This window comes from Dermochelys coriacea, chromosome 1, assembly GCF_009764565.3.
Source record: "Dermochelys coriacea isolate rDerCor1 chromosome 1, rDerCor1.pri.v4, whole genome shotgun sequence".
In the NCBI taxonomy this organism is placed as follows: Eukaryota; Metazoa; Chordata; order Testudines; family Dermochelyidae; genus Dermochelys; species Dermochelys coriacea.
The window spans coordinates 204,658,371-204,682,717 of NC_050068.2; the positions used below are offsets into that span (position 1 = coordinate 204,658,371).

At 46.9% G+C, this 24,347-nt stretch overlaps 1 protein-coding gene across 4 annotated transcripts in view; it reads right to left on the minus strand.

The window, feature by feature from the left end:
- Window positions 1-1,124: 1,124 nt before the first annotated feature.
- Window positions 1,125-24,347, minus strand: part of B4GALT4 (beta-1,4-galactosyltransferase 4) — a 72,143-nt gene continuing 48,920 nt past the window's right edge. For all 4 annotated transcript variants that reach the window (XM_038393934.2, XM_043512299.1, XM_043512298.1 and 1 more), the window contains exons 4-7: window positions 17,755-17,942; window positions 11,065-11,187; window positions 2,485-2,589; window positions 1,125-1,862 (exon numbers count right to left, since the gene is read on the minus strand). In XM_038393934.2, the coding sequence (XP_038249862.1) occupies window positions 1,721-1,862; window positions 2,485-2,589; window positions 11,065-11,187; window positions 17,755-17,942 (558 nt within the window). In that variant the 3' untranslated portion in view covers window positions 1,125-1,720. The remainder of the gene's footprint in view (window positions 1,863-2,484; window positions 2,590-11,064; window positions 11,188-17,754; window positions 17,943-24,347) is intronic.

Genomic DNA, 24,347 nt, shown 5'->3' on the forward strand with positions numbered 1-24,347 from the left:
TCCCATTATAAAACCACTCTAAGCACACAATACAGTGAGAGCAAGAATGACTGAAATGTAAAATTTGGCCCATTTGGTTGATTTGAGGAAAAAGGTAAGAGTATAAAAAAATCTAACTTTTCAGACTGAAACAGTGTCTGGAAGATCCTGCCCCCTTTGTGACCTCACCGTATACAGTCAACCTGTTCAGCCCTGGTGGGCTTGAGCAACAGCTGCTTTTGGGACAGTTTTACATAGGGGAGAGATGGAGGGTTTTTTTCCCCGCTCCTCTCAAAAAACCACCTGCCTGACCATCAGCAACAACAGAAAATAGTGGAAGTGAAAAATCTGTCACTGGTTTTAAAATCTCAGCAATTTTTGCTACATTCCAAAATATTAGTAATTTCAGAGATAGTCTGAAGGTCAAATGGATGCAGTTGGCAAACTCAGGGGCCAAGATGGACACTGTTCTTGTAAGCAGTAAGCCTTAACAGCTTGAGTCTTTCCTCTGCAGGACAGAATGAATATGGTTAGCAACTAGCTAGGAAATAATTCTTTAGCCTTCATGCTACCATAAGAGGGTTTTTAACATTTAAGTTTCTATGTAATAATTTACTGCTTTCTAGAGGAATTAATATAACAAACATCAGAATCAAAGCTTTTCTTCTTGAGAAGACTATGATCTTACATTTATTGATTGCAACCAACATCTACCCATCAAGCGTCAACACAGCTCTGTCTGCTGCTGTAGAGAAGGGGCTTACACCACTCCCATGCATTTGCAGTGGAAAAACTTGCAATTTACTGCAACTGCTAACCAGTTTATCCACAAATCCATCCCATTTTTTCTAAAGCAAGAACTACAAAAAGCCAAGTCATTACCTTACTGGGTATTTATACCACACTGAGCACCAGGCTATCAGTGTCTAGGAAGCAAGAAACTGTGGGTAGTCTCAATCCATTTTACACGACTTATTTGTGTGTATTCCCTCAATGCCCAGCCCAGACTGGCACAGTAGGTGATAACCATACTACTGTCTGTATTACAGGTTTGCTGCAGAAATAAGCGAGCCTTTCATATACCCACAGGACTCTTGAGCACTCCCACAGGTACTGAATTGAACTGATGAAGGACAAGGGAATCCTTTGGAGTGAAATGGGTTGTATTTTATTGAGAGTTTTTAAACTCTCTTCAATGTGACTGCAGTTAACATGATTACTTCCCTCTCCCTTTCTTCACTTGCCCAGGCTGAGATCAAATCAGCCTTTCTAAACAAGACTTTAGGCTATGAAATACTCTTGTGCTTTGTATGATAACAGCCTCGCTCCTTTAGAAAACATGGCAATGTTGGCTCCTATGTCCTGCTCTCTAATGGCAGAAGGTTTGGAAACAGCTACAGGAGCTGAAGCTTTCAGTGGGTGTAGTTCAAGTTCCCAACAAGGCCAATGAAAAGTCAACAGCCCAAACAAATAGACTTTCTAAATATCCCAGTGAAAACAAACTAACAGGCATGGTGACATATCCACTCGGTCAGTCCAGGTCTCCAGCTTAACGCACAGCGCTGCCACAAAACAAATTTGTAACCAAATAATTAGAAAGGATGAAAGATGCTATTTCCTCTGCACTGTCTCTGTGCTGCTGGGGGACCCCTTCAGGCAGAACACTGCCTTTCCAGTCACTGCAGCAGCTACCGCAAGAGGAAGATCTATTTCCGTCTCCTAGAATCTACAGGAAACAATGTTACAAGATCTTGGGTGGCATACTGAAATCCACTGTGACATTAGTGTACAAAGGGTTGTGCTCCACTGACAGCAGTTTATAGGAACAGGAGTTCAGCCCGTCTGTTTTCCACACTTGGGACACCTGCCGCAAGAGTTTCATCCTAAGGATATAAATCAGAGAAAAAATATTTATAGGACTATAGAGTTGAGAAACCCCTACTCCAGAGCTGGAGGTGCCGTTACAATTCACAGCAGAGGAGCATCAAGCTCTACCTTACACCTATGCTATTGGTGGATCTGAAGGAGAAATGCGAGCACTTTAAAGACCGGGTTCCTTTTACACAGTTTCACATCTATTCTCATGTGTGCATGTGTACTGGGAAGCATAGAGTCCTGCTTTCCCTTCCCTCAGCAGGATCAGATTCACATGTACAGGTAGCCTACAATTTCATGAAAACTCCTGGCTTTCTAACCTTTGAGGCTTGAAAGATAATGTGCACCCAAATGATGGATATGTGCCTGAAACTGTAACTCTGTCTTAGCTAGTGGTGGGGGGGGGGATGATTTATGTGCACAATTTTAAGAGGTGCTCAGATACCATGCAATGGTCTCCAGGAACAAGCCTAGCTAGTGAGCCTCTTTCTCCTATAAGGCTCACAGGAGAAGGACACCTCAGAAAGCACTTTCCCAAATGGTGTTAGCAGGAGAAAGGCTGCACCATCAGTCCTTTCTGTCTCCCGCTACGGCGAGAGGGTGTAGAACGGAATGCTAGTCCTGACTCACCTTTCTCTATTCGCCTCATTGCCTCTGTCTCTTGTGTGGAAGATCATAGTGTACTTTCCTACAGCAGGGGATGGCCGCATCACCCTCATCTTCTGCATCTCAACCCTGAAAGTAATAAAATTACCGTGAGCAGAACAGTACCTTTAAGCATGGCAGAAAGAGAGTCACAGACATGTCAAGGGCATCTAGAGGATGATGGGGAGTTAACATATGTATATAGACTGAACAGAGAGCCACTCCCCAAAAGAACTCAGACACACCTTCCTCTTTCCCCCACACCATAGAAATGGAGCCCAGCAAACTTCTAGTTTCCCACAGCACACTCAGTTAGGGCTCCAGCCATCCATTCCTTTTGACCACAAGCAATTAACTGTTAAGTTAGTATGGCTTATTTGGGGGTTTAAACACATTATACTACAGGGCATTTAAACAGCCATTCTTTCTCTCTAGCCTTGCAGCCTGTTTCATGTTGGCTGTATTCATCTAGGGAGTCTATGGCAAGGCCTCATTCATTCTACAGTGAATTTGGCCTAACTTTTGTGGCAAGGGCGCTGGATTCTGAGGCTCTCGGGTGACAGTTGAAAATTCCAGGGTAGCATCAGGAAAATTAAAAACAAAACAGTCTAGTCTGTCTTGATTGTATGATGGAATGCATATTTAATTCTATTATTTATTTTTATTTTTATATTAAATTCACATTATTTTATGCTGCCCATTCCATTTTCAATGAGCAACAGGCTTTTACATTGAAAACACAATGGCATTGAAGAAGTTAGAGGGAAGCTAAAGATTTCAGCTACTAAGGTAGGGGACCATTGTAAATTTTGGCAACAGGAGAGGCAGTTTAGCATAATGGGATAAACTGGCTGTTTGTTAGAAGGACCAAGACACATGGACAAGAAAATAATAATATTGATATTCTGGCCCCAATGAAGTCAAAAGGTTCACATTCATCGATAGGGTACAGAATGAACATCTCACTGCAATCACTGGGCAGTTGGTACCTCTCAGAACTATTGTTTCAGGCTGTCTGCAGACTGAGACACCACACATCATCGCATCAATTTAACCTCTTTACATTTTGAAGGGTCTCTGCAACAACAAGTACTAGATACTTGAAGTACCTCACATGCATTTAAGAGCCTAACTTCAGGCACCCACCTTTGAACATTTTGGGTGTTTTGTTTTTTAAATAAAAGTTTATGGAGCATAATCCTCCTGCAAGTGGAGAGTTCAAAAGCAAATTTCGTGGCCACAGAATTCAGAAGTACCCAGGGCTATTTGTCACCAAAGCAGCTGAAAGAGCATCTAGCTTGCAGTCAGAAAGCTAAATAGGATTTGAAGAATTGAAGCCCTAAGGCTTCTTGATGACTGAACCCTGGTCAATACTACAAGTTTAGGTCGAATTTAGTAGCATTAGATTGATTTAACCCTACACCCATCCACACAATGAAGGCATTTTTGTCGACTTAATGGGCTCTTAAAATCGATTTCTGTACTCCTCCCGAAGAGGGGATGAGCACTGAAATCGACATCGCTGGGTTGAATTTGAGATAGTGTGGACACAATTAGATGGTATTGGCCTCCAGGAGCTATCCCAGAGTGCTTTATTGTGACCGATCCGGACAGCACTCTCAACTCGGATGCACTGGCCAGGTAGACAGGAAAAGCCTGCAAACTTTTGAATTTAATTTCCTGTTTGGCCACCGTTGCAAGCTGATCAGCACAGGTGACTGTGCAGATTTCATCAGCAGAGGTGACCATGAAGTCCAAGAATCGCAAAAGAGCTTCACCATGGACTGAACAAGAGGTACTCGATCTGATTGCTGTATGGGGAGATGAATCTGTGCTATCAGAACTCCGTTTCAAAAGACGAAATTCCAAATTATTTGAAAAAATCTCCAAGGGCATGAAGGACAGAGGTTATAACAGTGACCTGCAGCAGTGCCGCATGAAACTTAAGGAGCTCAGGCAAGCCTACCAAAAAACCACAGAGGCAAACACCCACTCGGGGTCACAGCCCCAGACATATCGCTTCAAGAATGAGCTGCATGCAATTCTAAGGGGTGCCCCTACACCTACATTTGTATGTGGACTCCTGCAAGGGAGTCTCACGCAACAAGGATGAGGATTTTGGGGACAAGGATGATGATGAGGAGGGGGAGGTTAAAGATAGCGCACACCAGGCAAGTGGAGAACCATTCTCCCCGACAGCCAGGACCTCTTTATCACCCTGGAGCCAATACCCTCCCAAACCGGGCTCCTGACCTTGACAGTGGAGAAGGGACCTCTGGTGAGTGTATCTTTGTAAATATAATACATGGTTTAAAAGCAAGCGTGTTTAATGATTAATTTGTCCTGAAGACTTGGGATGCATTCGCGGCCAGTACAGCTACTGGAAAAGTCTGTTAACGTGTCTGGGGATGGAGCAGAAATCCTCCAGGGACATCCCAATGAAACTCTCCTTGATGTACTCCCAAAGCCTTTGCAGAGGTTTCTGGAGCGGGCATCCTTATTGTATCCTCCATGGTAGGACATTTTACCATGCCAGGCCAGTAGCACATGGTCTGGAATCATTGCAGAACAAAGCATGGCAGCGTGTGGTCCCGGTGTTTGCTGGCATTCAAGCAACATCTGTTCTTTATCTCTCTGTGTTATCCTCAGGAGAATGATATCATTCATGGTTACCTGGTTGAAATAGGGGAATTTTATTAAGGTGACATGCAGAGGTGGCCGTTCCTGCTGGGCGGTTTGCCTGTGGCTGAAAAGAAATCATCCCCGCTGTTAGCCATATGGTGGGGGGAGGGGCGAAGTGATCATCCCAGAGAATTGTGGGGGGGGGGTTAGTTGGGTTTGTGCTGCACGTTAACCCAAACACATCAGCCCCTCCTTTTAAATGGTCGACGTGTCTTTCAATTTTACTCTCCCTTTTTTTCCTCCTGCAGCTGCAAATGTTTCTACACTGCTACGAGCACCTCCGTCCCAGAGGCTAGTGCAGATAAGAAGGCGAAAAAAACATACTCACGATGAAATGTTCTCCGAGCTCATGCAGTCCTCCCACACTGAAAGAGCCCAGCAGAATGCGTGGAGGCAGACTATGGCAGAGTCCAGGAAAGCACAAAATGAACGCGAGGACAGGAGGGACGCATGAGAGGATAGATGGCTGGATCAACAAGAGAGGTGGCATCAGCGTGATGAGAGGAGGCAGGAGGCAATGCTGAGGCTACTGGAGGATCAAACTGATATGCTCTGGCGTATGGTTGAGCTGCAGGAAAGGCACAGACTGCCACTGCAGCCCCTGTATAATCAACCTCCCCAAGTTCCATAGCCTCCTCACCCAGATGCCCAAGAACGCGGGGGTGGGAGGAGGTGGCTCCAGGCACCCAACCACTCCACCGCAGAGGATTCCAAAGCAACAGAAGGCTGGCATTCAATAAGTTTTCAAGAGTGGTGTGGCTTTGTCCCTCCGTCCTTCCCTCCTCCACCATCCCACCTGGTGCTTCCCTCCTCCCCCACCCCTCCCAGGCTACCTTGGCAGTTATCCCCCCATTTGTGTGACGAATTAATAAAGAATGCATGAATTTAAAACAACAATGACTTTATTGCCTCCGCAAGCGGTGATCAAAGGCGGGAGGGGAGGGAGGTTGGCTTACAGGGAAGTAGAGTCAACCAAGGGGACGGGTTTTCATCAAGAAACAAACAGAACTTTCACACCATAGCCTGGCCAGTCATGAAACTGGTTTTCAAAGCTTCTCTGATTCACAGTGCACCCTGCTGTGCTCTTCTAATCGCCCTGGGGTCTGGCTGTGCATAATCGGCCCTCAGGCAATTTGCCTCAACTTCCCACCCCGCCATAAACGTCTCCCCCTTACTCTCACAGATATTGTGGAGCACACAGCAAGCAGTAATAACAATGGGAATGTTGGTTTTGCTGAGGTCTAACCGAGACAGTAAACTGCGCCAGCGCGCTTTTAAACATCCAAATGCACATTCTACCACCATTCTGCACTTGCTCAGCCTATAGTTGAACAGCTCCTGACTACTGTCCAGGGTGCCTGTGTATTGCTTCATGAGCCACAGCATTAAGAGGTAAGTATCCCCAAGGATAACTATAGGCATTTCAATATCCCCAATGGCAGTGGTGAGCTGGAGCCGGTTCGCACCTGTCAAGGTTCCTTCCCCACTCTGAACTCTAGGGTACAGATGTGAGGACCTGCATGAAAACCCCCTAAGCTTATTTTTACCAGCTTAGGTTAAAACTTCTCCAAGGTACAAACTATTTTTCCTTTTGTCCCTGCACTTTATTGCTGCCACCACCAAGCGTCTAACAAAATATGACCGGGAAAGAGCCCACTTGAAAACATCTTTCCCCCAAAATCCCCCCAAGCCCTACACCCCCTTTCCTGGGGAAGGCTTGATAAAAATCCTCACCAATTTGCATAGGTGAACACGGACCCAAACCCTTGGATCTTAAAAACAATGAAAAAGCAATCACGTTGTTAAAAGAAGAATTTTAATTGAAGAAAAAGTAAAAGAATCACCTCTGTAAAATCAGGATGGTAAATACCTTACAGGGTAATCAGATTCAAAACATAGAGAATCCCTCTAGGTAAAACCTTAAGTTACAAAAAGACACAAAAACAGGAATATCCATTCCATTCAGCGCAACTTATTTTATCAGCCATTTAAACAAAACAGAATCTAACGCATATCTAACTAGATTGCTTATTAACCCTTCACAGGAGTTCTGACCTGCATTCCTGCTCTGGTCCCGGCAAATGAAAAAACACACAGACAGAGAGACCCTTTTGTTTCCCCCCACTCCAGCTTTGAAAGTATCTTGTCTCCTCATTGGTCATTTTGGTCAGGTGCCAGCGAGGTTATCTTTAGCTTCTTAACCCTTTACAGGTAAAAGGGTTTTTTTCCTTTGGCCAGGAGGGATTTAAAGGTGGTTAGCCTTCCCTTTATATTTATGACAGCGCCGCTCCCCCTGCTCCCCCGCTAGCTACGCTACCCTGTCCCTAGGAGCCAGAGGGACCTGCCAGATGCTTCCCGGGAGCCACCCCAGGTAAGCACCGCCGGGACTCCCCACCTCACCCCCTGGCAGGTCTCTCTGGCTCTTAGGGGCGAGGCGGGCACCCACTACAGTCACCTACTACCCACGAGACCCTCCTGCCCAGTTCCAAGGGCAGTTGGGGACAGGGGAGGGGGTTGGATGGGGCAGGAGTCCCGGAGGGCGGGGGCAGGCCACGACGCCCTCGTTAGGTGAGGAGGGAACTGGTTGTTAAGATTTTGGCATCTCATCACTGCCCAACGGTTATATTCTGGTCTGGAAAGTCAGTCCCTTGCTGCAGCTGTTCCCACAGACCAGAGTTCCTAAAGATGCGAGCTTCATGTACCTTTCCTAGCTATCCCACATTGATGTTGGTGAAATGTCCCTTGTGATCCACCAGTACTTGCAGCACCATTGAAAAGTACCCATTTCGGTTTATGTACTGGCTGCCTTGGTGCTCCGGTCCCAAGCCAGGGATATGCATTCTGTCTATCGCCCCACCACCGTTAGGGAATCCCATTACAGCAAAGCCATCCACTATGACCTGCACATTTCCCAGAGTCACTACCTTTGATAGCAGCAACTCAGTGATTGCATTGGCTACTTGGATAACAGCAGCCCTCAAAGTAGATTTGCCCACTCCAAATTGATTTCCAACTGATTGGTAGCTGTCTGGAGTTGCGAGCTTCCAGAGGGCTATCACCACTCGCTTGTGAACTGTGAGGGCTGCTCTCATCTTGGTATTCTTGCGCTTCAGGACAGAGGAAAGTAAGTCACAAAGTTCCATGAAAGTGCCCTTATGCATGCAAAAGTTTTGCAGCCACTGGGAATCATCCCAGACCTGCAACATTATGCGGTCCCACCAGTCTGTGCTTGTTTCCCGGGCCCAGAATCGGCAATCCATGGCATGAGCCTGCCCCCGTGCCACCAGGATTGCCAAATTGCCGGGGCTCATGCTTTGAGAGAAGTCTGTGTCCATGTCCTCATCACTCTCCTCACCGTGTTGCCATTGCCTACACACCTGCTTTGGCAAGTTCTGGTTCTGCATATACTGCATGATAATGTGCAAGGTGTTTACAATGCTCATAACCAGTGGTGAGCTGGAGCCGGTTCCCACCAGTTCACTAGAACCGGTTGTTAAATTTAGAAGACCTTTTAGAACCGGTTGTTCCGCGAGGGACAACCGGTTCTAAAAGGGCTTCTAAATTTAACCAGCCAAAAGTGGCGCCTTAGGCGCCGACTCCATGGGTGCTCCAACCCTGGAGCACCCAAGGGGAAAATTTGGTGGTTGTAGAGCAGCTCCACCGGCAGCTCCCCTCCCTGCCCCATCCCCGGCGTGGCCCCGGTCCCGGCCCCAGCTCACCCCAGCTCCACCGCCTCCCCTGAACGTGCCACCCCACTCTGCTTCTCCGCCCCTCACCTCCGGCTTCCCGCCAATCAGCTGTTCGCGCGAGAAGCTGGGGCAGGCTGAGAAGCAGGCCGCGGCTTCCCGCTCAGGCCCAGGGAGGCAGAGGGGAGCTGGGGCGGGGATGGGGGGGCGCGAGGAGAGCCTCCCGCGCCGCAGCAGGTAACGCGGGAGGGGGGGAGTGCAGGGGAACCGCTCCCCACCCCAGTTCACCTCTGGCCCCCTGGTCCTGAGCGGGAAGCCGCTGTCTGCTTCTCAGCCCTCCCCGGCTTCCTGCCGAACAGCTGATTCGCAGGAAGCCGGGGGGGCGGAGAAGCAGGGTGGGGCGGCGCGTTCAGGGGAGGAGGAAGACGGAGGTGAGGTGACCTGGGGCCAGGCACAGGGTGCGGAGCTGCCAGTGGGTGCTCTGCACCCACCAAATTTTCCCCATGCGTGCTCCAGCCCCACAGCACCCAGGGAGTCGGCACCTAAGGTGCCACTATTGATGTGATCAATGGGGGGAGCAGCCGCTCCCCCTGCTCCCTCCCAGCTATGCTCCCCCGCCCCTAGGAACTAGAGGGACCTGCCAGATGCTTCCTGGGAGCTGCCCCAGGTAAGCACCTCCGGGACCCCCCACCTCGGCCCCCGGCAGCTGCCTCTGGCTCTTAGGGGTGGGGTGGGCACCCACTACGGTGGCCCACGAGACCCTCCTGCCTGGTTCTTGGGGCAGTCAGAGGACAGGGGAGGGGAGTGGATGGGTCCTGGGTCCTGGGGGGGGGCATCAAGGAACGCGGGGGGGTTGGATGGGGCAGGAGTCCCGGGGGACTGGTGTTGGCAACGACCCCCTCGTGGGGTGAGGAGGGAACCCATTGTTAAGATTTTGGCAGCTCATCACTGCTCATAACTGCCATGGTGATCTGAGCGGGCTCCATGCTTGCCGTAGTATGGCGTCTGCAGGACAGCGGAGTTGCAGGGGAAGCGGTGGTTGGATGACCAATTTTGCAGACCTACTGCAACATCTGCTTCCAGGACACAACAGCTCAGCGGGCTGCATGCTTGCCGTGGTATGGCGAGACAAGAGCAGCTGAGCAGAGTTGCAGCGGAAGCAGTGGATGACGACGGTCACATAGACAGAGGACCACCAGGAGAGCAGAAAAGCAGAGTGGCAGCGGAAGTGGTCATTCGATGATGACAGTTTGCAGACCCACTGCACCGTCTGCTGAAAGCAGTATGGCGCTCGCATGGAAAAAAGGCACGAAACGATTGTCTGCCGTTGCTTTCATGGAGGGAGGGGCGACTGACGACATGTACCCAAAACCACCTGTGACAATGCTTTTGCCCCATCAGGCATTGGGATCTCAACCCAGAATTCCAATGGGTGGCGGAGACTGCGGGAACTGTGGGATAGCTACCCACCATGCAACTCTCCAAAAGTCGATGCTAGCCTCAGTACTGTGGACGCACTCCACCGACTTAATGCGCTTAGTGGGGACACACAAAATCGACTGTATAAAATCGTTCTTAAAAATCGACTTTTATAAATTCGACCTAATTTCATAGTGTAGACACACCCTGAATAAGCAGTAAATTGTCAAATGAATGAGACGCACTCAGTTTGCATCCTCAGACTCTCTTCACAGAATTTCCTTTAGGAGGAGGATCAAAGGAGAGTAGAATGTTTAATACAGAGTGAAAGAACAGAATACAGATGTAATTGCTTCCACTGCAGCCCTGAGGAGGATTCTCAAGGGATGCCCCTCTTCTGGATACACAGAAGAAAACAACACTGAAAATCCTACTCAAAATTAACGCTTCTGCTCTTGGTGAAATCAATCATTTCCCCATCACACAGACAGTGCAGCTATGTAAGTATCCTGCTACCAGGGACAACCACAATCAGTTGTCATCTAGATTCCACCACCCAGTAACACACTGCTGATCAGCCATTAATACCCTGCCACACGCATTGCAAATTCCCTAACTCGTTTACTCTTCATATCTCAAGCACTTCCAGTGGTACAGTCCCTTCCCTATTCCATCTGAACTGAAGTACTCATGTTAAGTCACATTTGAGATATTATCGGCAGATATTCCATTCATCCACATACCATATACACCCATTTCCCACTTGCCATTTGGTTACCTGATTCGGAGGTCGTCATCTTCTGCACCCCAGCCCCAGTAATTGTTCGAGAATCCATTCACCTTTGAAAACTGATCCCTTGTTAGAGCAGTTACTCCCCCAAAATATCCCTGGTAACGCAACCTAGAAATGGACAAAAAGGTATAGTGAAAAAAATTGAAAGATAGAAGTGATATGAAATTTAAGAACTAATACTACTGGAAACACAGCCCTGAAACCTTGGGCCCAAGCTGCAAAGTTTGAATCAAGGTCTGAACTTTCTCCAAAATTCAAAGGTGTTCAGGTCCTGGATTTAGGCCCATTTTGCTCCAAAAAACAATGATTCACTTCAGAGTGCTAATCAGAACAACTCTCTCTCCAACTGGCAGTCTGGAGCGTTTTTTGCTTTGCTCCTCAACTCTGGATCTGTCCTTGCCAGTCAAAGATGGCTCTGTATCCCAAGAGCTCCAAATGAAAAGGGAGGCAGCAAGGCTACATAATGACATACTGAAAGAAAGGCGAGCTATTTTCTTATCAGTGGATTGGTAGTATTACAATTTGACAGTAAAATCTTGAAGACTGGATAAGAAAAACAGATTGCAATGGTACGAAGCTAGAGGCACTGCAGGACAAATTCAGAGGTGATGTGTAAGATCTGTAATTGTAAGTTACACAGTGATAAACTAGTGTAAAGGAGCTTGCCTCTAAGGGAGATTAATTTCAGCTTCTAGCTTCTCTGTCCTGGAAATTACACCAATTAGGTGACACATGTTACTCACCCTTTTACCCTCTTGCTAGTTGCTTTTTCTGACACACTCCTCTCCTCTGGCCTTCAAGGCCTGGGTTACAACACAGCCTGCCAGGTGATATGCAAGTAGCTATAAATTATATGAGTGGTGAGTAAGTCTAAGTAGATGTAATGCATAAGCTGAAGAGACTGGAAGAAGGTGTCCATTACAGTTTATACTGAAGATAAGCAAAGTAAACTGAGCCTGGAAGATCCAAGATCATTTCTTTAGTGTGCCCAACATGGAACAAGAAAAGGAGTACTTGTGGCACCTTAGAGACTAACAAATTTATTTGAGCATAAGCTTTCGTGAGCTACAGCGCACGAAAGCTTATGCTCAAATAAATTTGTTAATCTCTAAGGTGCCACAAGTACTCCTTTTTCTTTTTGCGAATACAGACTAACATGGCTGCTACTCTGAAACCTGTCAACATGGAACAGTCTCCCACCAATGACCAAAATAAGGGCTCCCACCCACCTATTTTACCAGCCTATTTTCTTTCTACAGTTGGATGATTTAGGCTACCCCTTATACTCCTGTCATTCTCTGGGACTGCAGTCTGCTTCTCTAGAGACAGAATGCCTTGTCTGTCTGTGAGTAATGAAAGATGCTGTTCTGGCTGGATTCACTCTCCCTCTGATGTCTCACCTCTTCTTTCTCTTCTTCCTCTCCTTCTTACAACTTCTCTTTCTGCTTTCCCTTCACCTCCTCCTCCAGCATGCAAAAGGAGATCATCAGGCTGCAGCATGCAAGGACTGATGGGGCAAAAGGGTTTGAGGTCCTATTTTGGATAGAACTTGCTGTGAATTTTAGCTGTCTCTCACTACCTACAAACTGTAGTGATGGGTGGTTTAGAAAAGCAGACTGATTTGATCAGCTAGATGGACCAGCAAGTACCTCATCTGTACAGACGAATGTGGGGGTTTGAGTGCAAGCCCATTTGAAAGCATGACCCCTTGCCCCTAAAACTAGTAGCTCTTCTAGCAATCTGAAATGGGACAGTGGGTTAAGCCTGCCAAGGAATGGGGAGGACCAATAAAACACTGACTTCAATTCAAGGTTTTGAATTCATTTCAGGCCAGTCACATTAGATCTGTGCAAAGTGAAAAAAGCTAATGCGGTTTTGGGATGCATCAGGAGAGGTATTTCCAGTAGGGATAAGGGGGAGGTTTTAGTACCATTATACAAGGCACTAGTGAGACCTCACCTGGAATACTGTGTGCAGTTCTGGTCTCCCATGCTTAAAAAGGATGAATTCAAACTGGAACAGGTACAGAAAAGAGCTACTAGGATGATCCGAGGAATGGAAAACTTGTCTTACGAAAGGAGACTCAAGGAGCTTGGCTTGTTTAGCCTAACTAAAAGAAGGTTGAGGGGAGATATGATAGCTCTCTATAAATATATCAGAGGGATAAATACAGGAGAGGAAGAGGAATTATTTAAGCTCAGCACCAATGTGGACACAAGAACAAATGGGTACAAACTGGCCACCAGGAAGTTTAGATTTGAAATTAGACGAAGGTTTCCAACCATCAGAGGAGTGAAGTTTTGGAATAGCCTTCCAAGGGAAGCAGTGGGGGCAAAAGATCTATCTGGCTTTAAGATTCTACTCAATAAAATTATGGAGGAGATGGTATGATGGGATAATGTGATTTTGGTAATTAATTGATCTTTAAATATTCAGGGTAAATAGGCCTAATCCCCTGAGATGGGATGTTAGATGGGTGGGATCTGAGTTACCCAGGAAAGAATTTTCTGTAGTATCTGGCTGGTGAATCTTGCCCATATGCTCAGGGTTTAGCTGATCACCATATCTGGGGTCGGGAAGGAATTTTCCTCCAGGACAGATTGGAAGAGACCCTGGAGGTTTTTCGCCTTCCTCTGTATCATGGGGCATGGGTCACTTGAGGGAGGCTTCTCTGCTCCTTGAAGTCTTTAAACCATGACTTGAGGACTTCAATAGCTCAGACATAGGTGAGGTTTTTCGTAGGAGTGGGTGGATGAGATTCTGTGGCCTGCGCTGTGCAGGAGATTGGACTAGATGATCAGAATGGTCCCTTCTGACCTTAGTATCTATGAATCTATAAAAGTAAATAGAATTATAATGAGGCCTCATATACAAACACCCCACCCATTTCACAATCCCGTTTTGCTCTCTATTGGATGAGTCATTGGATTCCCTGCAATAGTGCTGTCAAATAATTATCCCCATTGCTCACAATAATCCACATTTGCTGGAACAGTAAACAAGGGTTTATAGCCATCAGCCTATGGGCCTCAATGTGAATGTGATTTTGTTGTTTGAAGCAAATCAAGTGGCACCATCCCAGCCTTGGGAAAATTCCAGGATGCCCATCTGCGGAACAGTGAATACTTGTTGTGCGGGATAATAAAGAGCTGTTTCTAATCTGCTGTTCATCAGGTGAAGCTCCACAAAACTGCCTTACTCAAGACACCCTGTTGCACGACAGGTTTTAAGGGTGAAAACAGCTTATTACAACAGGAAAAGCCAATCTCTTTTGAGTTTTGTGAATGGGCTTTTAACAAAGCAAAAGGAAAGGAGTGATAGACTCCACCTAATGACCCGGTTGTGCATGTATTAGTGTTCCAGCAACCTCAGAGGGGTTCTTTCTTAGGGGAAGAGGTGGAAGCCTCTCACCTGGGACTGTTAAAACTGGACTGGGAAAAAAAACACACTAGAAAATATACAATAGCAACAACTGTGTGCTGGCCCCAGGGAGCAGGAATGGTTTTCCATCTTCAACTTCTGGGATTCAATATTGTAAGTCTGATGACAAAAGTTTCTTACCGTCTCAAAGAATCAAAGATCAAATTGCAAACTACATAAATACAGAACTACCAAAATGTAGCCACTCTGGGGGGAGTGCAGCAGCCAAGTAGACAGTCACCACGTAGCAACAGGAGGTGAGAGGCAATTTTCTACAAGGCCACTAGGGCAAATCCCTTCTTTTACAAAAAATGCCTTATAAAAGTGTCTATGTACAACAGATAGGCCCTTGCATTTTAAGGTCCTGTTTCACAGGCACTAACTCCGTGGGCGCTCTGGGGCTTAAGCACTTACGGAAAAAAAATAGGATATGTTCAGCACCCATGGACAGTGGCCCTGCCCGCGCTCTGCACTGAAGCCCTGCCTCCACTGTGGCTCTTCCCCTGTGGCCCCGCCCATGCTGTGCCTCTTCATGCCCCTGCCTCACCTCTTCCTCGAAGCCTCCGCCGCTTGCTCCTCTCCACCCCCTCACCCCCGTCACTCGCCCTTAAGGCAGGAGGGACAGAAAGGAGTGAGCAGCCAGCAGAAGGCACTCAGGGGAGGGAGCATAGGCATAGTTTGGGGAAGTGCAGGGAGGCACTGCCCCTCAAACAGAGGTGAGGTGTGTGTGTGGGGGGGGGGTGTTACATGGGGTCATGTGCCACTTCTCCCCCCCCACCCCGATTTATGTGAGCACCGAGCTGCCCTGTAGGGCTTGCTCTGCTCTACCTTCAGGGCAGGAGGAGGACTCTGTCCTTCGTAAACTGTGCCTCCCCCTTCTACCCACCCTGCCCGGTATGTTTTGGCTCAGGGAGTGCAGAGGGGGCAGGACAGAGCAGCTGTTCTTCAGTGCTCCAGGCCGCTGCCTCCTGGGTCCTAATGCACGCCTGTTCACCATACAACAGTGTGTGCAGGAGTGGGGGGGAAGAATAGACAGTGGGCAGGGAAGAGAAGGAGAGGGGGCAGGGGACAGTGGGGAGAGGAAGGGGGAGGGGATAGGGAAGAGGAGTGGTTACGGGAATGGGCGGGGAGGAAGCAGGAGCTCAGCATGTGGCATCTGCTCGGCAGCAACAATAGCCCCAGCAGGGAGGTGGCTGCAGCAGCATTAGAGCAGTGACATTGCTGCCACAGCTGGTGCCGGAGTGGCTGCCAGCATCAGCTGGGGCTCCCATTAAGCCAATCCATTCCCACCCCCCACCCCCACCCCCAGGTACCACTCCAGGAGAGGGAGAGAGGCAGTGAGCCAAAGAAACTGGCTTTAGTGTGCACGTGTGTGCATGCATGGGCACACCCCTGCCCCCTCCCCACAAAATAGCAGTCAAATGACACCTGTGGGAGGGGAGCGGAGAGGAGCATCGGAAGAGCCGGCAGAACAGGGGCAGGAAGAGGCAGAGCAAGGACAGAGTCTCTGGGGAAGAGGCCAATCACGGGTGGTGCACCCACTGGGAAAAACAAAAATCAACGCCTGGGTCCTGTTTGAAAGATCTGCACCTAGTAAACTGCCTCGTTTATCCACCTCAGCAGGACAAAAGGCTGAGTCAATCCTGATGGGCTTTTAACACATGGTTCCAGGCACTAGGGCTCTATCTGTCTAGGTTTTTACATGGCTCTCCTGAACATAGGATCAGAATCTCTCACACATGATAATGAAGTTGCTGGGATATAGGGAAGAACTGTCCCAATTTTAAAGATGGGTACAGGAGGCAGAGATTTTAAAAAGTGACTTGTCCAAGCTCACATGGGAAGTGTGTGGCAGAGCCAAGAATTAACCCAAGATCACCAGTCCAGTGCCTTAACAACATACCTAGCCCTCTGACAGACTTCCCCGCCCCCCCTCCAAACCAAGGCTCAAACCACTAAGTCATCTGAATGAAAACTAACAGCTCTTTCCCAGGGACAAAAGGCAGCTTAGAAAATTAACTGTAAGAAAATGGCTAGTAAGAGCAAAAATTCATCTGTGATTCATTACTCAAAACAGATACAGTAACTAGGACATCTGAGGCCATTCAAGTGCCTCAAGGGTCATTCCATTGTTACTCTTCTGGAATCCAACTGTCTCTTGAATAACTGGGGTGCTTGCTGCTACTGTGTTCAGTGGGCTGTCTTATGGCCCCTGGTATTCTCTTTGCAAGGCACAGTACTTCCGGAAATCTGTTATGAGTCTAGTTGGAATCCTGGAGTTAGACTGACTGAGTGGTAAGAGAGACAAGGTGGGTGAGGTAATTTCTTTTATTGGACCAACTTCTGTTAGTGAAAGAGACAAGCTTTGAAGCTCCACAGAGTTCTTCTTCAAGTCTGGGAAAGATATGGTAAGAGGCTGTTTATCCCATGTAAGGATTTGCACATTAAAGTCTTCTCCTTGCCCCTCCCCTCCCCACATCTCTTTATAAAGGGTATAAAAGAGTTCTACTTTCACACACTGCAGATCAGCTTTTGAGTAGCACAACTTTTATCACTAATATTTGTATTGGCATGGCATAAAAAAAGGAAGGACATCTTCAAAGAAAACGCTACGGCATTCCTACTCAAACTCCTCTAAGTATTCAGGCCAGATTTGACGGCCTTGTTTATTTGAGGCGGGTGGGACTTGATTTCCTATTTCACACTCTAGATATATTATTTGTGTTTCGATAACACCTAGTGGGCCCAACTGGCATCAGAACCCCACTGTGCTATGATCTGTACAAACAGCTAATGAGAGAGGCAGGATCATCCTCCCTAAAGTTGTTCTAATAAAGTTTCCTCTTCTGCAGATGTAGGCCTGATATGAAGATCTTACAGAAGAGGAAACTTTATTAGAGTAACTTTTGGGAGGATGATCCTGCTAAAATCACAGGACCAGGAAACCTGAAATGAATTCCTGGTTCTGCCACAGTGTCTATGCATAACCTGTGGTATATCACTTAGCCCCCTCAGAACCTCCATTTCCCCATGTGAGAAACAGGGCTAACCACAGTGACCTATTTCACTGGTGATATGAGAGACTAAATTCATTTATGTTTGTAAAGATCCTTGGATGGAAGGCACTGTAGAAGGGCAGAGTATTAAATGAGATGGCAGGGAATGCACCAATCTAAGGGTCCTTTAGAAAGGGGAACGTTACCAATAATCTGGCAATTACTAGTCAAAATGTTCTCCAAGCTCTTTCATTCCTACCTGTACCCAGTGTTGTTCCTGCCAACTACAAGGTGTTTTGGTTGTTTGTCACACATGTACAGGTTGAAGTCATTCTCTGGCACCAGGTCCACATCATGGAAAATGAAACAGTCCCAGTTTTCTTCCTTCAGAGCCTCCAAGTATCCTACATTCAGCAGTTTAGCTCGGTTAAATTTGGTATTGCCAGCCTGTGAAAAAGGAAAGGAAAACAAGGCATACATCAAACCCATTAAAGGTTATTTGCAACCTGCCTGGATTCCATCCTAATCGCATAGGTTACAGTATCCGTCATGGCTCTCAGCCTTTATACTGTACCAAGTTCTCACACCACACCAAGAGCTATTCCTTGACATTATATTTGGGCATCAAAGCAGCCAATATTGTGAGGTATTTCTTCATCCCCTACCTGTCATGAATGGCCATAGACAGAGTCAGACAAGGCACAGGTTATCTAGCTGCCAGAAGTAACCTAAGTTGTGTGATACTATTCTACTCCCATCACTTCTTGCCTTAGAATTTCCATCAGACAAAGTAATGAAAGAGCAACGACCATGTGGCTTAGAAAGCACGGAGTGTAAATGCAGTTATTAGCATGAGTTACATAAACATAAAAAATAATTGTATTCTAAAATTTAGCACTTTTCCTCCATTGATTTTAGAGCACTTTACAACAAGGGAAAGTATTGCTATTTCCATATAGAGAAGCTAAAGCACAGAGAAGTTAGTGACTTGCTTAAGGTCACACATTATGTGCAGAGCTAGGGAAAAAATGTGATACTCCTAACACATAGTCTGGTACCCTACTCGCAATCTACACACACTGTCTTTTATATACACAGAGCTGTACCAGGACTCCTGGCTTCAAATTTTATTTTATTCTATTTTTTACTGGATTGTACATGTTTACTTTTTGCTATAGTTTGGTGCCTCTTCCCTTTTCAGAAGGATCTATTCTATAGGTTTATTTTAATTGTAGCTGAAGAATTTTGAGCTGTAGTTAGTCGTTTCATAAGCCTAAGATGGTGACAAAATTCAGTTAGAGCAATGATGCAGCCATCTGGTGAGCATGCATGTATTTGAATGCACACACGCCCGCACGCACCCACACACTAGCCTGCAGAACACATCCTGTGGCTATGTGTGAACAACAGCCTGCAGTGCAAACAGAAAGAGAAGGAAGTTGACTATTTTCCATCTTTGTCAATGTGTAGGAGCAGGATTTTATAATTGTACTATAAGAATAGAGGTACTAATGTAGGTCTTGATTTCATTTTACCAGCCACCCTATTTGAATAGCAGAAAGGAATGACCCTCTGGGACATTGGTAGAAATGCATCTGACAGACTGCCAGTGTCTGTACTGATGTTAAGGCAGGGATAGACCAGAACAATCCTTATACTGATTATGGTCACCCTTTTGTTTTAGGATAAGTTATAATATGTAAATTAGGCACTCTAGTTAAATATACATTTCTTTGTTTTAAGATTTAGTAAGTAAGAGACAGGATCTTGTACTATGACAGGTTTCAGAGTAGCAGCCGTGTTAGTCTGTATTCGCAAAAAGAAAAGAAGTACTTGTGGCACCTTAGAGACTAACAAATTTATTAGAGCATAAGCTTTCATGAGCTACAGCTCACTTCATCGGCTACAGTGAGCTGTAGCTCACGAAAGCTTATGCTCTAATAAATTTGTTAGTTTCTAAGGTGCCACAAGTACTCCTTTTCTTTTTGAGGATCTTTACTGTGTCTATGTTAAGAAGATTCAAATTAAACTGACACTGTTTGTATTCTCAAAGGTCTCTGTAAAAAGACTGTCTGTCTATGAGGAATGTATGCATCAGGAAAAGATAAGGTGTGAAGGCAATCATTATAGCCAGATGGTCAAGGAAGAAGGAGTAAAGAGACTTAACAACACCACAGAATCATCAACGCACATCCATAATGAAGGAAGGGCAAATTGATGACCCTGAGATGAAGGCTGGCACCCCTAAAGGCAGGACAATTGATTACATCAGAACCAGGACAGGATGACCCTCTCGGAGGTGTATTGGAATGTTTACATCAAAAGATACACCAATTAAGAAGTAACCGGTCACAAACTGACACAGCAAAATCCATAGACTTCAACAGAGAAAAAAGACTATAAGAACAGGGTGCATGGCCATGGGACTTTGGGTTCGTCTTGCCACACTCCAGGAGCATTGGATCGCGACCGACAGAGCCCTGCTCTCCTCTGAGACCAATCTGGCTGGCCACTAGATTGATCCAGACTCTGGACTGGTAACTCTAAACATCGACCGGCAAGACTGTGTGTGTGAATGAAAAGCATATGCTAACTGTTGTATTCTCAATAAATGCAGCATGCTGCCTTCTCCCCTATAAAGATCCCGTGGGCTTCTTATAAGTATAACAAAGAACAAATGGGTATAAACTGGCCACCAGGAAGTTTAGACTTGAAATTAGACGAAGGTTTCTAACCATCAGAGGAGTGAAGTTTTGGAATAGCCTTCCAAGGGAAGCAGTGGGGGTAAAAGATCTATCTGGTTTTAAGATTCTACTCGATAAGTTTATGGAGGAGATGGTATGATGGGATAATGGGATTTTGGTAAGTAACTGATCTTTAAATATTCAGGGTAAATAGGACTAATCCCCTGAGATGGAATGTTAGATGGGGTGGGATCTGCGTTACTACAGAAAATTCTTTCCTGGGTATCTGGCTGGTGAATCTTGCCCATATGCTCAGGGTTTAGCTGATCGCCATATTTGGGGTCGGGAAGGAATTTTCCTCCAGGGCAGATTGGAGAGGCCCTGGAGGTTTTTCGCCTTCCTCTGTAGCATGGGGCATGGGTGACTTGAGGGAGGCTTCTCTGCTCCTTGAAGTCTTTAAACCATGATTTAAGGACTTCCATAGCTCAAAAAGAAAAGGAGTACTTGTGGCACCTTAGAGACTAACAAATTTATTAGAGCATAAGCTTTCGTGAGCTACAGCTCACTTCATCGGATGCTGTAGCTCACGAAAGCTTATGCTCTAATAAATTTGTTAGTCTCTAAGGTGCCACAAGTACTCCTTTTCTTTTTGCGAATACAGACTAACACGGCTGCTACTCTGAAACCTTCCATAGCTCAGACATAGGTGAGGTTTTTTGTAGGAGTGGGTGGGTGAGATTCTGTGGCCTGCGCTGTGCAGGAGGTCGGACTAGATGATCAGAATGGTCCCTTCTGACCTTAGTATCTATGAATCTATAAATGTTTGTTTTTATAAAACCATCTACTAAAAAAATTAGAATCAATATTATTTTTATCAGTTGCCATTGGACTTAACTCTAGGCTAATATATATTTCCTGCAAACAAACAGCACATACACACACATAGGATTCAGTTGTGACAGACAATGAGCTGCAATGTATTAATCTATAACTACTGATGTGCCATAATTATATGAATAGTTAAGTGACCTGATCAGGGAGGTACATTTATTGTGTAACTATGGTGAGTTAATAGAATTTCCTATAAGACTGTACTGATCTAACTTAATGAAGATCTGAAGGGAGAACAAACAGGAAAGCAATGCAATAAACCTAGGTAAGCAGCCTCAAGTGCATACTTGGAAGACAATGGGGCAAGCTGTTAGCTTCTAAGATCCTGTCTCCAGGCTGAAGTGTCAGAGTTTGTTTTGCCAAAGCTGGGAGCCTGGAGATCAAAACACTCAGGGCTTGGCTACACTTGTGAGTTACAGAGCAATAAAAGGAGTCCCGGGTGCACTAGCAAGGCATGTAGAGCGCTCTGACTCCGCGACTGCAGCGTTGCTGGTACTCCACCTCAGCGAGTGGAATAATGTTTACTGTGCCCCCACTGGAGCGCCGCATCGCCAATGTGGATGCCCTGGTCCTATAGAGCACTCTGATCAGCCTCCAGAAGTGTCCCACAATGCCTCTGCTAGCCACTTTGGTCATCACTTTGAACTCTACTCACTGCCCTCAGGTGACCAACCATCAAACCCGCCATTTAAATTCTCTGGGAATTTTTAAAATCCCCTTCCTGTTTGCTCAGCCAGGTGTGGAGGGCTCTCAGCGAATCTTTCCAGGAGACCATGCCTCCAAGCACCAGGCCATCCCCAGTATGGAGCAATGGCAAGGTGCTGGACCTCATCAGTGTTTGGGGGGAGGAAGGGGTCCAGTCCCAGCTGTGCTCCAGCTGTAGGAATTACAATACCTTCAGGCAGATATCAAGGGACACGATGGAAAGAGGCCATGACAGGGACGCACTGAATGTAGGGTTAAAGTGCAGGAGCTGCGGAATGCCTATCGCAAAGCCCGTGAGGCAAACAGCCGCTCCGGTGCTGCCCCTGCAACTTGCCGTTTCTACAAAGAGCTGGACGCGATACTTCGGGGCGACCCCACCTCCATTCCGAGTACCACCATGGACACTTCAGAGCCCAGTTCAACAAGGCGGGAGGAGGAGGAGAAGGAGGAGAAAAGTGGGAGAAAGGGTGCTGAGGCGAAGGAAGACACCCCAGATGGAAGGATGCCTGAGTGAATCTTTCACCCTTCCCTTCACATATGTTATGGACGGTACAGCATATGGATATAAGCACGGGGATGCTGTCATCGGCCAGGTGCAGCTTCCCATCAGAGAGCACCAGCAGTCCTTTAAACGGACAAAAGCACACTCCACAGTCATTCTGCACCAGCTCAACCTGTTGTTGAACCGCTCCTTGCTGTTGACATGGCTCCCTGTGTAGGGTTTCAGGAGCCACGGCATTAAAGGGTAAGCAGGGTCTCTAAGGATCACAATGGGCATTTTGACTTCCCCTATCGTGATCTTCTGCGCTGGGAAAAAAGTCCCCTTCTGCAGCTTCCTGAACAGGGCAGCGTTCCAAAAGATGCATGCGTCATGCACCTTTCTGGGCCAGCCTGCGTTAATGTCAATGAAACGCCCACCGTGATCCACAAGCGCCTTGAGAATCATAGAGAAATACCCCTTCCGATTAACGTACTCGGAGGCTAGGTGGGCTGGTGCCGGAATTGGAACATGCGTCCCATCTATCGCCCCTCCACAGTTAGGGAAACCCATTTGTGCAAAGCCAGCCACAATGTCCTGCACATTACCCAGAGTCACAGTTCTTCCAAGCAGGATGCGATTAATGGCTCTGCAAACTTGCATCAACACGAGTCCAACGGTCGACTTCCCCCACTCCAAACTGTTTAGCGACCGATCGGTAGCTGTCTGGAGTTGCCAGCTTCCAGATGGCAATAGCCACCCGCTTCTCCACCATCAGGGCAACTCTCAATCTCTTGTCCTTGCACCACAGGGTGGGGGCAAGCTCCTCACACAGTCCCATGAAAGTGGCTTTTCTCATTCGAAAGTTCTGCAGCCACTGCTCGTCATCCCAGACTTGCATGACAATGTGATCCCACCACTCAGTGCTTGTTTCCCGAGCCCAAAAGCGGCATTCTATGGTGGTGAGCGTGTCCGTGAATGCCACAAGCAAACTCATGTCATTATGCGTTACTCGAGTCGATATCGTCAAGTCCTTACTGTCACTTTGGATCATAAGGAATAACTCAACTGCCAAACGTGACGTGCTGGTGAGACTCGTCAGCATACTCCTCAGCAGTTTGGGCTCCATTCCCACAGACCGAAAGGGAAGACAGAGCGCACAGTACAAAAAACGTTGAAAGATGGAGCCAAATGTGGACGGAAGCAAAGGGAATGCTGGGGGTGCGAACCAATGCATCACGGGGCGTTGGGACAGGACCCAGAATGCCCCACACTCCCTGCCCCGTTCCCACAAGCCACAGCGCGAGAATGGGAAGAGGTGCTCTGTGGGATAGCTGCCCATAATGTACCGCTCCCAATGCCGCTGCAAGTGCCAAAATGTGGCCACACCGGTGCGCTTGCAGCTGTCAGTGTGGACAGACTGCAGCGCTTTCCCTACTCAGCTGTATGAAGGTGGGTTTAACTCACAGCATTCTACATCTGCAAGTGTAGCCATGCACTAAGAGTTTAAAAGCCCTTCTCAGAGGAATGAGAGGGGGTCCTTTCAGGATCCATCCAGGGAGACAGAGAAGTGCTCTGTGAAGGAGTCTGAAGAAGTTGTTCCTTCTCACATCCAGGGGATGATAAACCTGGGGGAAGAGCAGGCATGCATATAGGTCGAGTATGAATATGGAGCCTTTCACTTGCATATTAGGTCAAATTCAGCCTGCTGGTAGTTACAAAGGGTCTAACATCTGAAGGCTGTTTGGTGTCACTGATCAGGTCATCCCAGTCCAGTTCCTACATGCAGAGAGCCACATCACAATTACTATTGGCTCTAACTGGCCCTCTTGTTGCCAGTTTCAGCCTACACCCAAGGACTGAATAATCCATGGAGATTAAACTCCCCTCTCTCCCCCTATAGGCAGGTTTAAGGCACAATGGAGGAAGAATACATTGTGGCAAACAGTTCAGCACCTACTTTGTGAACAAAGGAAAGATTTGTTCTTTAGGGCTTTCACCAGCACCCTTAAAAAAAAATAGTACATGATATTTTAAAAATAATGTAAAGGTGACCTGCAGAGGGAAAAGGATTGGCTTGGTGCCCTTTTCATG